Source organism: Corvus cornix, chromosome 1, assembly GCF_000738735.6.
Source record: "Corvus cornix cornix isolate S_Up_H32 chromosome 1, ASM73873v5, whole genome shotgun sequence".
Classification (NCBI taxonomy): domain Eukaryota; kingdom Metazoa; phylum Chordata; class Aves; order Passeriformes; family Corvidae; genus Corvus; species Corvus cornix.
Window position 1 is genome coordinate 86,966,300 of NC_046332.1, and position 12,294 is coordinate 86,978,593.

A 12,294-nucleotide genomic window follows, 5' to 3' on the forward strand; every position below is an offset into this window, starting at 1 on the left:
ACATTTTTTGGCAAATTATGGTTCTAACTATGAAAACAGTTTTTGACTAGAAAAACAGAGAGTGCAACAGCTCACAGTAGGTTTTTAGGGACACCCCGTGGCAAAATGACATACTGCAAGTGTTCAAGAATCAAGTGACAAAACGGAAACAAATGGTCCCACATTTTCTTTGGGTTTTACTAACATCAGATGTCTCACAAGGTGCATTTCCATACTTCTGACCAGTGCTAGACTGCACGGGTTCACTTTTGTATTTTGTCAACTGCCTTCAACGTTGATTTCCAGCACATTTTTATGGACGAAGTCCAAATGCTCTTTACCTTGTACATTACAGAATAGTTCACCCCAGTGAAAAATTATCACCAGTCTAATTCAGTGAAAAGTTATGCCCATTTCAAATTGCTTAAAAAAATTACCAACTTTTTTTTTTTTTTTAATATGACAGTACAACATTCCAGTTGCTGGCACACACATCACATCATGTTCCTTTTAGAGCCTTTTTCTCTCACTAATCACCACCAGCACACATGTTATGATGGTTTCTTACTTTTTACTTGCCCTACTACAGCCACACAGTTCTTTTAAGGCAGAATGGAAGACAAAGACATGCAATGTACCTTTTAGAAATACACATCCATGAACGAGAGAAATACACCACATATTTGTCCATAGGGATAATACTGTGGATAAAAAACTTCAGCTAGCACTGAACATTGTCCCATGGTGTGAGCTTAAGCACAGACAACGGCTTTTCAAGAAGAATTGTAGCTGAGGTCTGCTCGACTTTAAGAATGGCTTAAATGCAAATCTGAAGACAATCTGCTGCCGGCAATACATCTAGTCTTTGATCACTTTCCAGCTTGTTAACGAATTATGCTATCAACATTTAGCTTCTATATCTTCACGAGCATTATAGAGAGTTTCTGTTTATTTCAAAAGTCTCTGTGCATTTGTGTTAACCCTTTCAGTCGCCTTGTGAACTCATAAAAGCTTCTAGCATCCACAATATCCTGCAGAGAGGAACTGCACATCTGGGTCTTGCAAGAAAAATCATCCATTTTATGCATTGTGCACCGGCCTCTTGTTGCCACGACGCTGTAAATATTGTGGGCAATGCCCCTAAGTATCTGAAGTGAAGGTGTGAAGCGGATGAAGCCAGGCTCTTCCCGGAGGTGCCAAGCAACAGGACAAGAAACAATAGCCAGAAACTGATGCACGGGAAATTCTACCTGAACATGAGGACGAACTTCTTTGCTAAGGTGACTGAGCACTGGAACAGATTGTCCAGAGAGGGTGTGGAGTCTCCCTCACTGGGGATATTCAAGAACATCCTGGACACAACTTTGTGCCGCGTGCTCTGGGACAACCCTGCTTGAGCAGGAGGCTGGACCAGAAGACCCAATGTGGTCCCTTCCAACCTGACCCATGCTGTGAGTCTGTAACCCGGTCATTCTCGCTTCTTCCCAGCTCGCTCCCCCTCCCAGCGCCGTGGCTGCGCCGGGACAGGCGGAACCCCGGCGCTCCCCGAGCACCACGCCCTGCTCCCAGCCCGGAGCCCCGACTCCTCCCCGGCTACAGGGCAGGCGCAGCGCCCGCCCCCAGCACCTCTCACCCGGGAAGCGGAAGGTGCTCCCGAGGCCGCCGGTTCCGAGGAGCCCGCAGGGTCACGGGCGCCGGGAGCGCTCCGCTGCCCGCCGTGAGTAGCGCAGGGCGCCCGGCGGGGCTGTGCGGGCGGGGACGCGGCGCCAGGGGCTGCGGGGACGCCGCGCCAGGAACCCCATGGAAAAAAAGGCAGAAAACCCTAATAAAGCTGGACTACGCAAAGCGAAACCGCATTAGCAAGGCTGCGTTGAGTGAGGGGAAAATACACATTCCGTTTCTTCCTTTGGTCTTTCAGGCGCCAGGGGCCGCGAGGAGCAGCTGCCCTGACACCCCCGGATGTTCTGGGAGGCTCCCGCCAGGGTCTGAGCGCATCACCGGAGGAGCGCCATGCCTTGGAACACGCGTGCTTCTGTGGAAAGTGCATGACTGTCTCATGGCTGCCACTGGCATTGCAGTTCAGTCACAAGAGCCGGCTGCGCTCCTGCCGCATTCAGTATTAGCAGAGCAGGCATTCCTTCCATCCGCTGTCCAGTTATTAAAAACATGGTACTCCAGTCAATAAAGAACTGCCTTTGGCTGTCCTGCATCCTCAGAACTCCAAAAGCTTGCTTCTGGAGCACAGCTAGTGGAGGCCTCATTATCCAGTCTCTTTCTAATGATGTTTACCAAAATCTAGCTGTGGAAGACTGGATCCATGACCACATGGATTTAGAGAAGCAACAGGTCCTTTTCCTTTGGAGAAATTCCCCTGCTGTGGTAATAGGGAGACATCAGAATCCCTGGCAGGAATGCAACCTCAGGCTATTGAGGCAAAAAAATATAAAACTAGCTAGGAGGAGAAGTGGAGGAGGGACAGTTTACCATGACTTAGGTAATATCAACTTGACTTTCTTCACAACCCGAAAAAAATATGAACGAATGGAAAACCTGAAGCTTGTTGTGAAGGCACTGAAAGCCTTGCGACCCCAGTTAGATGTACGTGTCACTGACAGATACGACATCTTGCTAGACAGGCAATACAAAATCTCAGGCACTGCTGCAAAGCTGGGAAGGACAAGTGCTTATCACCACTGTACCTTACTCTGTAATGCAGATAAGTTTGTTTTATCTTCTGTGCTAAAAAGTCCTTATAAAGGGCTAAAGAGTAATGCCACTCCAAGCGTGCCTGCCTCAGTGAAAAATCTCTTTGAAGAGGATCCTAGTTTAACTTCTGAGATGCTCCTGGATGCCATTGCTAAAGAATATGCTACGCAACACCAAATAGATCACCATATCACCATAATAAATCCAGCTGATGAGACTCTGCTTCCTGGAATTAGTAACAAAACTAAAGAACTACAAACTTGGGAATGGGTGTATGGAAAGACACCAAAGTTCAGCGTTAGCACTTGTCTTAACATGGCCTATAAAGATTCTGTTCTTGACGTTAAAGTAAATATGGATGTAAAGCATGGAAGGATTGAAGTCTGTAACATTGATCTGCCAGAGCAGTGGCTGCCACCAGGACTGTACAGTGAACTGGTCAAGAGTCTTACTGGCAGTAAGTTTTGCCCAAATGAAACCACTACGCTTGTGACAACGTTGCTAAGAGTGTGTCCACAAGATGATGAGTTGCACAGCAGGTGGAGTCTACTGTGTGAGAATATGATAATGTTAATGTGACTTGCATTTTGAAAATGGAAGTTCTGCTTTTTTACTTAATGTACTGAAAACAAAATTAAAACATTCACTAGTAAGAGAAAAATTCAGCTTGTAGAAAACAAACTGTTCAATCTTGTGCTTTTTTTTAATATTACAATTAAATTTCACACTACCTGCACCTGATGTTCCCAAAGTGTAGGATTGAAACCACTGCTGACAAGACATCATTGCTGCTTGAATCAGGAAAATGGTGAGGGCATCCCAAATTGGCCCTGTAGCAGAGAAGGTACAAATGGCTGACACAGATGGGATGGGGTAGGTGCAAAACTGGTGCTGTGCTGCTGCACTGGATGCCCCAGCCTGCATCCTGCTCCTTGTGGGTAGTAGCCCAAAGGCCATGTCTCAGCCCCTGAGCTGTGTGGAGAGGGATGTTCCCTGGTTTCTGTTTGAAAGTCCCTTCTTGCAGAGTGCTGGTACCCCCGTGCCTCTGCTGTACAAGCACCGTAGTGAGCTCAGCTCAGCACTGAGTAGTGAATCACTGGGTGGTGAATCACTTTAGTTCCACCCTGCGTTAGGGCTTTTGTCCATGCGTGTGCAAGAGTAGGGGAAGGATTAGGAAGTTTAATGTTGGGATTTATGTGATGAGGGCAGGAGAGGCTAACTGGGACAGAGGCTGTATGTGCCTCCTTTGTTCTTGCACTGCCTGGCACAAAGCTGAGAGTCCCTGCTGCCGTGGGTACTGGTATCAAAGCTGAACTTTTGGAAATGCAAATACATATTTAGGAGAAAGAGGTTCCTTCTGTTACCATCTAGCAGAAATTTTCCATTAAAAGGCAATAATGAACTGGAAGTGACAGTTTCAATGCTAAATAAAAATAATAGCTCAATATATAGTAAAATTATGAAAGAAAGGCTCAGGATGCATTTCACTGTTGTTGAAGAATAAGTGTAATGCAATTTTGATTAGGTCAGAACACAGGCTGTTTATTGATACCGGAAAGGAGGTTGTAGCCAGGTGGGGGTTGGGCTCTTCTCCCAGGCAACCAGCAGCAGGATAAGAGGACACAGCCTCAAGCAGCACCAGTGGAAGTTTAGGCTGAACATCAGGAGACAATTCTTCACAGAAAGAGTGATTGGGCATTGGAAGGGCTGCCCAGGGAGGTGGTGGAGTCCCCGTCCCTGGAGGTGTTTAAGAAGACTGGATAGTCTAGTTGACAAGGTGATGCTAGGTCATAGGTTGGACTCGATGATCTCAAAGGTCTTCTCCAGCCTAGTTAATTCTGTGATTCTCTATGTTTGAAATTGCTGGACTAGGTTAAAAGACACAAAGCTTCGCATTTGGGAAATTACTGTATTTACAGTGAGCCTTCTCCAGAACATGGCTGGATCTATGAGGCATTACACAGCTTCCTTGAATTTCCCAATGCAGTGAAGAAATCAAACAGAATACTGAAGCTACAAATAATAAAATATAACCTTTATTCCCATTAAAAATAGGCATATATTATACACAACTGAATAAAATTCACAACAGTGACTAAAAACTTGGTATCACAGCAGCAAGCAAGGGAGCTCCTATGGAATGTCTGGGGCAATGACTAGTAGCACACAGCTCTGTGGCATATGTATTATTCATTCTGCTGATGCAACACTGAAGCTGAAACATTATTATAGAAAGGATAAAGAAGGCAGACCACTGGCAAACTGACCCAGAAAACAAGGCAAAGACCAGCTCCATTTCTTATTGATTGCTGTGGAACAGATTTGTTGTTAAAGGCAAGAGGAAAAGAATAGCAGCATTAGATGACAGGAAATTAAATAATATAGCACATTAAGAAAAAAAAGAAGATAATGGAAAACACCAACCATCAGGAAAAAGAAATACAGGAGACAGAAAAAGTTCTAGCAATAAACATGCTACTAGAATATAGAGGCCTACTGTGTTACAAGGCAGAAAGTGTAAGGCACATGTCAGTCCTGAGGCTGAAAAGATTTTGATGGGACCTGAAAAAGAGGCCACTGCCTGTTTTTCATGTCAGAGTGTATGACTTAGGCAGATCCTTGCTAACAAAGAACTCTTGTATAAAAGAAAAAAAGCAGCTCCTCTGGTAATACCTTCTGGTTTCCAAAGGGTGAAGGAATGATAAGGGAAGACTCTGTCTTTATTCTAAATAGCATATTGCTTAGAATCACAGAGTTTTCTGAGTTGCAAGGGATCCACAAGGATCAAGTCCAGCTCTCACGTGAATGGCCCTTACAGGGATCAAACATATGACCTTGGCATTACTCACACCATACTCTGACCAGCTGAGCTACTCAGGGTATCCAGCTATTGAAAAAACTTAAATTTATTCTTTTTAGGGGACTACCTAGTAGTAGGGAACTAGCTTACTGCAGTTGAGAGTGGCATGAAAAGGCAGTCATTGGACTTTAAAGTCAGAGAGTAAGACTGAGAGAGGATCACACATCCTTTCCACACCCAATGCAAAGGACAGGTATCAGGTATATGACCATGTATCACAGAATCAAAGAACACACAGGAGTGACAGGGAAGAGAATACAGGTGTTTGCAGCCTTCCCAGTCCAAAATCCATTATGGAGAGACACATAAGACAACCCTAAAATGACTGTGTACTGAACGCTACCACGTTTGTAGGCAAAGACCTTGGAAAACGGAATGTTAAATTTGGGATTACTGGTAAAGTCTGGGAAATAAAGTATTACAGGATTGACTAAAACCCAGCAAAACAGTAGTCATGCCTAGAATACAGGAATTAAAGGAAATAAATAAGACTGCTTATAAAAGAGGACATGTGGCAGCCCAGCTTCCAATGATTGTGAGGTGGTCAGTTAAAGATATAAAATCCAAAACTGGCTCAAGACAAAATCAACAGTAAAAATAAAAATGGCGGTAAAGAGACCTTTGAAAGACAATACTGAGGGTCTGTTATGAAATCAAGATAAAATTTAGACATGGATTGTATTAATTAAGATTACAGAAGTACAGTGAAGGAACCATGTAGTTGTGTTGTCTCAGACTGAAAAGTCTCAAATATTCTTAAACCTATAGATTATAAAAGCTGTGTTCCACTAAGTACTTCAAAGAGTTGCTTCTGTGGGCAACCAGCTGGACTCAAGCAACACCTTCCAGTCTTTACATTTTTATGCTTATGAAAACACTTATTAAAAGCAGTCATTTCTGATCATGTTTTCTTTGTGTATTTAGTATGAAAGACATCCACTGTTGTTTCATGACAAGGTCTCAAGTCAAAGTCACAGTATCCAATGCTGAAATGACCCTGCAGAAATGAACAGAATTTACATGGTGAGCATATATTGTAGAAGAGCTCATTTTAAGTTAATTTAAAAAGTCAAAGCATCCTTACCTTTGGTTTCTTAAAATAATCAAGACCCCTTCCAATCTTAATCATCCACCCATTGTTGAATCTGTTTTAAAAATGCACAAATTTGAATGCTGTGAGTACACTGGATAAAAAGGTTACATCCACGTGATGCACAAGCACCTTGTTTCAATCACAATTATTTCCTAGTGTCACCAATACCTGCGTGAACCACAGAAGACACCATTCTGTACAGAGACAACTAATATTATATTCACAATTAGAAAATGTGGAAGTATCAAGGGCTGATTTCATCCAGTGAGGGCCACTGCCTTTTACTTTGTTAACCACAGCTGTAATTGTCTCAAAAGTTAGGGTTAAATAGTATGTCTTCAAATAACTGGAATTTGCTCATTTTTTAGATCACTCACCTGATTTCTCGATCGTGTATTGAAGATGAAAAATCAATATTCAGTGTTACTCCATAATTACTCAATGACTGTTTTATTTCTTCCAAGACACTCAACTGCTGACTCCTCCCACTACCCTATCAAAAGTGAAAATAACGTGATGGGGTTTGGGGTTTTTTTTAACTATATGTTCTACTTCTGGTCACCTCTTCTTAAACCCACAAACAAACCTTTTTAGTATCAAAGTAAACCAAAAGAAAGTAACTTGGATGAAGGCAAATTTACAGTTTCAAAGGCAGGATAAAAAGCAGACAGACACCAGGTATATTTGCTAAGGGATGTGGAGGAGGAGCTCATTCTCAGTGCTTTGAAACTAGATATGTAGTATTTGAGCCAAAATAAGTGCAGTAATAGTTTAAATAAGTGCAGTGATAGCTTGAGAGATTTCAGCTCTCTTCTGAAAGCCTCTAAAATGACAAATACAGCTGTTGGAAGAGCAAAAAAACCCTTGTCTCAACAGATGCTTTGGTCTTTACGACATTTTCCACAACAAAACTTTCACAGAAATTTCAGTTTAAGATTCTGCTTACCCAGAATTTTTTAGAGTTATGAGAAAACTCTGAACTTAAAAAATTACTTATGTTCAACTATCACATTTTTATTTTTCTCTTAATCTGTGTTTTCTGCTGAAAGCATCAGAACCTGAGCCTAACAAGTTCTGGTAAGTAGGAATAAGTCTGTATTTTTATATTTTGTTTTGCATGTGACATCACCTGAGTATAGGGAAATAGAACCCAAAATCTAGACACTTACCACATCATAGGAAGTGAGGAGGTGGATTGTTTTCACCTTGCACGGCCCCTTAACTAGCATCTCGCAGAATCGTAGAAAGTTATACAGCTGAAAAAGTTTTTTTTAATTTAGTAGCTTGGAATTTCTGTAGTGGCTACATCTGTATCAGTTACACCGAGTATCTACCTGATGAACCTGCCGAATGTACGGGTCCTCCACCCAAACTTCAGAAACAATCTCAGTGAGGTACTCATGGAAAAGCTTTTCATAGCCAAAACCTGTTGCATTATCTTCTATCCTGATCTGTTTATGGTATTTGCCATCTGAAAGGAAAGTAAGTCTCTTTTTCAGTAAAGGTCAGGACATAATTTCCGTGTTAAACCACCTCGCCCATCAAACATTCACATACCAACAGACAATTAAAAGCAAATGGGTACGTGGAGTACACCACAGCTCATGGAATCACAGAACGGGTCAGTCTGCAGAGGACCACAGTGGAACATCTGGTCCAACCTCCTGCTCAAGCAGGGTCATCCCAGAGCACAGGGCACAGTGTGTCCAAACGGTTCTTGGGTATCTCCAAGAGGGAGACTCCACACCCTCTCTGGACCATCTGTTCCAGTGCTCCGTCAGCCCCACAGTAAAGAAGTTCTTCCTCATATTCAGGTGGAACTTCTTGTGCATCAGTTTCTACTCCTTGCCTCGTGTCCTGGTGATTGGCACCACCGGAAAGGGCCTGACTCCCTCCTCTTGGTATCCCCCATGCAGGTATTTATACCTTGTTTCTCTTTCTCAATGTGTTTTTTAATGTCTTCGGCTCTGGTCATGTACTCGGATATCTTCTGCCGGTAGCGGTGCTTTTTCTCCTCATCTGCCGTGGCTGTGAATCAAAAAAGTCATGGGCCAGTTAAACACAGGGGCCGGCGCTCCCCAGCCCTGCCTGGTCCGGCTCTCCCGGGAGGAGACCACCAGCTCCCCCTCCCTCCCGCGGGGCGCCAGGGTGTCCCCAGGGCCACCCCGAGCCCCGACGGCGGTGCCCAGCCCGGTACCTTTCACCACCTGCAGCAGGAGGTCGATGCCCTCCTGGTAACACACCAGCGACTCCTGGAACCGAGACGCCTCGTCCAGCTGCACCGCCCGCTTCATCGTCTCCGCCCCGGCCCGCTCCAGCGCGGCAGTGCCATCGCTTCGCGCCCGCGACATGGGCAGGGACGGGACACGGACCGGGACGGCGACGGGCAGCGGGACGGGAAACAGAAACTGGGCGGGGAACAGAGGGGACGTGTCACACCGCTGTCCTTCCGCCCCCTCGGAACTGAAGTGCCGCGACACCGCTGTCCGGCCGGAACGAAGGGTGCGCGCCGAGATGGCTGCCGGGGCAGGCCGGGCGGGCCTGGGGCTCGCAGGCGCTGGGAAGGTGAGGATCGGGGCGTGGGGATGGCGTGTGTGGGGGGAATCCAAGTGGGGGTCCGGGAGGAGGGGAAACCCAGGTGGGGATCCGTGGAGAGATCCGGCTGGGGCTGGGGCCTGCAGCCTCCGGGAAAGTGGGGATCCAGATGGCGTTCCGGCGAGGGGATGGATCCAAGTGGTGTCTCGTGGGATTTGATCCAGTTGGGGATCCTGTTCGGGGCTCCGCAGCCGCTGGGAAGGTGGGGATCCAGGTGGGGCTGGGACTCATAACTGTATCGTCGTGTGTTTACGACTATTCAGAGCTGTAAGGAGAGCGCAGACGACTTATGCCCTCCTCTCTTTGCAGATGCTGGGGAGGAGGATGGAAGGGATGGCGTCCCCGGCGTGGGTTCGTTGTCTCTTTACCAGGTCGAGAATTCCAGACTCGGTATGTGCTTGACTTGCACTTTACATTTTTCCATTTACAGTTCTAGTTTATTTTTGTAAGATACCATCTGGTGTCGGTTGACTCTTTTCCTTAAAAGCATTCTTAAAGCCTGTGGAAAAACTTGCCATCTAGAGGCTGAGCACAGGCTGCCTGATAAAATTCACGTGAATTAGGTGTTGTGCTGGTACAGGGCGTTGTCCTTGTATTTCTGTGCATTTGTGGGACCAAGCTCAAGTGTTACTGTATTTATCAGCAAACCATTATGAAAGCGTGTTTGACTTCATATTATAAAAGCTAAATTTGAGATCACTTTGTTGGTGCTTTGACCACCTGAAAAGAAAAATATATGTAAGAATTTTTACCAAGGTTGAAGTATGTTTTAGACAGTAGTTAACTATAGAATAGATATTTAGGGAAAAAACTTCTGGTTTTGTGAACTTTTTATTCTAGGTATTTCAGCCACGGCCTGGAGATCATGAAAAGTATGGAGGTGACCCTGAGGAGCCTCACAAAATCCACGTTATTACTAGAATAAAAAGTGTCATTGGTCGCCCATATTGGGAAAAGAAGATAATACGTGATCTGGGACTGGATAAAGTATGATTGTTGTTCTTTATGCTTGTCGTGTGTGTCAGAAATGTAGCACTAAGGTGGTGGGCTTTTTAAGGACCTCAGTTTTGCAGTCACAAACCAGAATTACATTTATAGCAGCCGTAAGGCAATCTGAGAAGCTGATGATGTGTTTAGGAGCTGAGGGGAATGTTTGTGGCAAATGTGCTTTGAGTGGGAATTCAGAATATCTCTGTGTGGTATTGTGCTGCATTGCCTGAGGAGAACTTTACCCTGAGAATTCTTCTAAAATAATAGAAATAGGTTTGTAAATACTATGAATTCAGTTCTCTGTGGGTCATATTATTCAGATATTGTAGGAAGGCAAGTAAAACTCATTTATCAATGAAAAGGCTTCCAAATTCAAGACTCTAAAAGTTTGTGTCAAAGATCTGTTTATCCAAGTTTTTCAGGCCAACTGCACATTCTGGAAAGATTTGTCTAGTCAGTGTTATATTACAGAGAAAAAAAATGTGTGCTTGAGCAATGTAACTGAAGGAAGCAGTTCTGTTCCTAAACTCTTGTTCATTTACACTATTATTAACAGTTGGAAGAAAAATACATTTATAATGGAATAGGAATAAAGCTGAAATTGTAATTTTACTGTAGTCAGGTTTTGATTGCATATGTTTATGTGTGTTCTTGATGCATGACACTTCTCTAAATCTTAGATTTGCAAATGTGATTTATTTTTTTACTGGTAGCGTGCAAAATTCAGCGAACAAAGATTTGGGATTTGGCAACACATTTGTAAAATCTGTTTTTTCCCTTACGTAGGCACATCAGCCAAGACTGCACAAAAATATCCCTTCTGTGAATTCCAGACTGAAAGTTATTAAACATCTAATAAGGTTTGTTAACTGTTTGTTTATTTGTTGGTAAATTTAGAACATTTAATGTAACTCTCTTCTAGTCACAGGACTTCACTAAGCAGACTCTTTTGCCTGTAGAGTACAGCCACTGAAACTACCCCACGGGCTGCCAACAGAAGAGGAAGTGTCCAGCACCTTTCTGACAACCAGGGGAGAGCTTGTCATTAAAAAGCGCTTGAAACCTGTGGAGCAGAAAGAAATTAAGTCATGAGATGTGCTGGTTGGATTTAGATTTTATAAAATAAATATTTTAAATCCCCAGTTAAGAGTTTGTGTATGAAATTCTAAAAATTCTTACTCTGGTATGAATGGCAAAGGTGACACTGATGCTTAAAGAAGGATTGCAGGTGTACAGATATGAAATTCAATGTTGTTAATAGTTACATGAAATATTAAATTAATTATAGGCTCTCTGTCTTCGTGTTTTAATTTTGTGGCTAGATTGCTGCAGTTTATGGCTAACTGTTAGAGAACTTTATTTATAGAGTCAAATAAGCAGAGAAGTGAGTAGAATAGATCTAGCTAATGATGGTGAGGACATTTCACAGCTAACAGTAAAGATTTACAGCAATACTGCAGGACTTTCACTGCACAAAGGAGGGAATTGGAATTGAAAAGCCCTCTGTTTTGTAGTCACATGAGAACTGACTAGCTGTGCACAGAGAGTGATTTACCATGGTTATCCAGATGTCACATTCATTCCTTTGCAAACAATCTGTCAACTGGCTTCTTCTGTAGCTTAAAAAGTAGGTGAGCTCTCCATTTGGGAGTAACAGGAGTTATTCACATCTTGGTCAGTTGTCAAATTTGTCTTTCAGGAAACCTGCTGTCTTCATATGTATCCGCTGATCCTAAGTGTTCAATAAGAATAGCCTAAGAGCTGCAGTCTGTGAAGGTTAATGCTTTTCCTGTTCTAAAATTGCAGACTTTAGAAATGTAGGGACCCTGAAGCATACCTCTGATGTGAGTTAGAATTACGGGCTGCAAGCTTAGAAAATACTACTGCGTGCGTAGTTTCATTTACAGTTTTAAGAGCTGCAGCCAAAGTTTGCAAGCTGCCGCTGTATCAAATGATAAAGTAGTTGCATTCCAGGCAGTATAAACTATGTAGTTTAACGTGCTGTGAGCCTCTCCCACATTAGACACACTGAAGAGGAGTTAATCTTAATGACTGCATGTTGTGAAAAGAT

At 43.6% G+C, this 12,294-nt stretch overlaps 3 protein-coding genes across 3 annotated transcripts; 2 read left to right on the plus strand and 1 right to left on the minus strand.

Annotated features, from left to right (window-relative positions):
* Positions 1-1,619: 1,619 nt before the first annotated feature.
* On the plus strand, positions 1,620-3,366 carry LIPT1 (lipoyltransferase 1). Its single transcript, XM_010394231.3, has 2 exons — positions 1,620-1,696; positions 1,898-3,366. Exon 2 carries the CDS (start codon positions 2,146-2,148, stop codon positions 3,262-3,264), a length of 1,119 nt encoding a protein of 372 aa, XP_010392533.1. The 5' UTR covers positions 1,620-1,696; positions 1,898-2,145; the 3' UTR covers positions 3,265-3,366.
* Positions 3,367-4,693: 1,327 nt separating this feature from the next.
* On the minus strand, positions 4,694-9,067 carry MITD1 (microtubule interacting and trafficking domain containing 1). Its single transcript, XM_039548541.1, has 7 exons — positions 8,836-9,067; positions 8,565-8,666; positions 7,973-8,109; positions 7,808-7,894; positions 7,016-7,131; positions 6,630-6,690; positions 4,694-6,542 (listed from the first exon to the last, which is right to left on the minus strand). Exons 1-7 carry the CDS (start codon positions 8,987-8,989, stop codon positions 6,447-6,449), a joined length of 753 nt encoding a protein of 250 aa, XP_039404475.1. The 5' UTR covers positions 8,990-9,067; the 3' UTR covers positions 4,694-6,446.
* MRPL30 (mitochondrial ribosomal protein L30) lies at positions 8,979-11,517 on the plus strand. The gene is made up of 5 exons (XM_039548549.1): positions 8,979-9,203; positions 9,543-9,623; positions 10,074-10,220; positions 11,010-11,083; positions 11,183-11,517. Exons 1-5 carry the CDS (start codon positions 8,988-8,990, stop codon positions 11,313-11,315), a joined length of 651 nt encoding a protein of 216 aa, XP_039404483.1. The 5' UTR covers positions 8,979-8,987; the 3' UTR covers positions 11,316-11,517.
* The last annotated feature ends 777 nt before the right edge of the window (positions 11,518-12,294 follow it).

Coding starts and splice junctions, on each gene's coding strand:
- MRPL30 (XM_039548549.1), top strand. CDS start 8,988: ATGGGCAGGGACGGGACACGGACCGGGACGGCGACGGGCAGCGGGACG. Junction 9,204..9,542: donor GGCTCGCAGGCGCTGGGAAG/GTGAGGATCGGG, acceptor CTCTCTTTGCAG/ATGCTGGGGAGGAGGATGGA. Junction 10,221..11,009: donor GTGATCTGGGACTGGATAAA/GTATGATTGTTG, acceptor TCCCTTACGTAG/GCACATCAGCCAAGACTGCA.
- LIPT1 (XM_010394231.3), top strand. CDS start 2,146: ATGGTACTCCAGTCAATAAAGAACTGCCTTTGGCTGTCCTGCATCCTC.
- MITD1 (XM_039548541.1), bottom strand. CDS start 8,989: ATGTCGCGGGCGCGAAGCGATGGCACTGCCGCGCTGGAGCGGGCCGGG. Junction 7,895..7,972: donor ACATTCGGCAGGTTCATCAG/GTAGATACTCGG, acceptor AAACTTTTTCAG/CTGTATAACTTTCTACGATT. Junction 6,691..7,015: donor ATACACGATCGAGAAATCAG/GTGAGTGATCTA, acceptor TTTTTAAAACAG/ATTCAACAATGGGTGGATGA.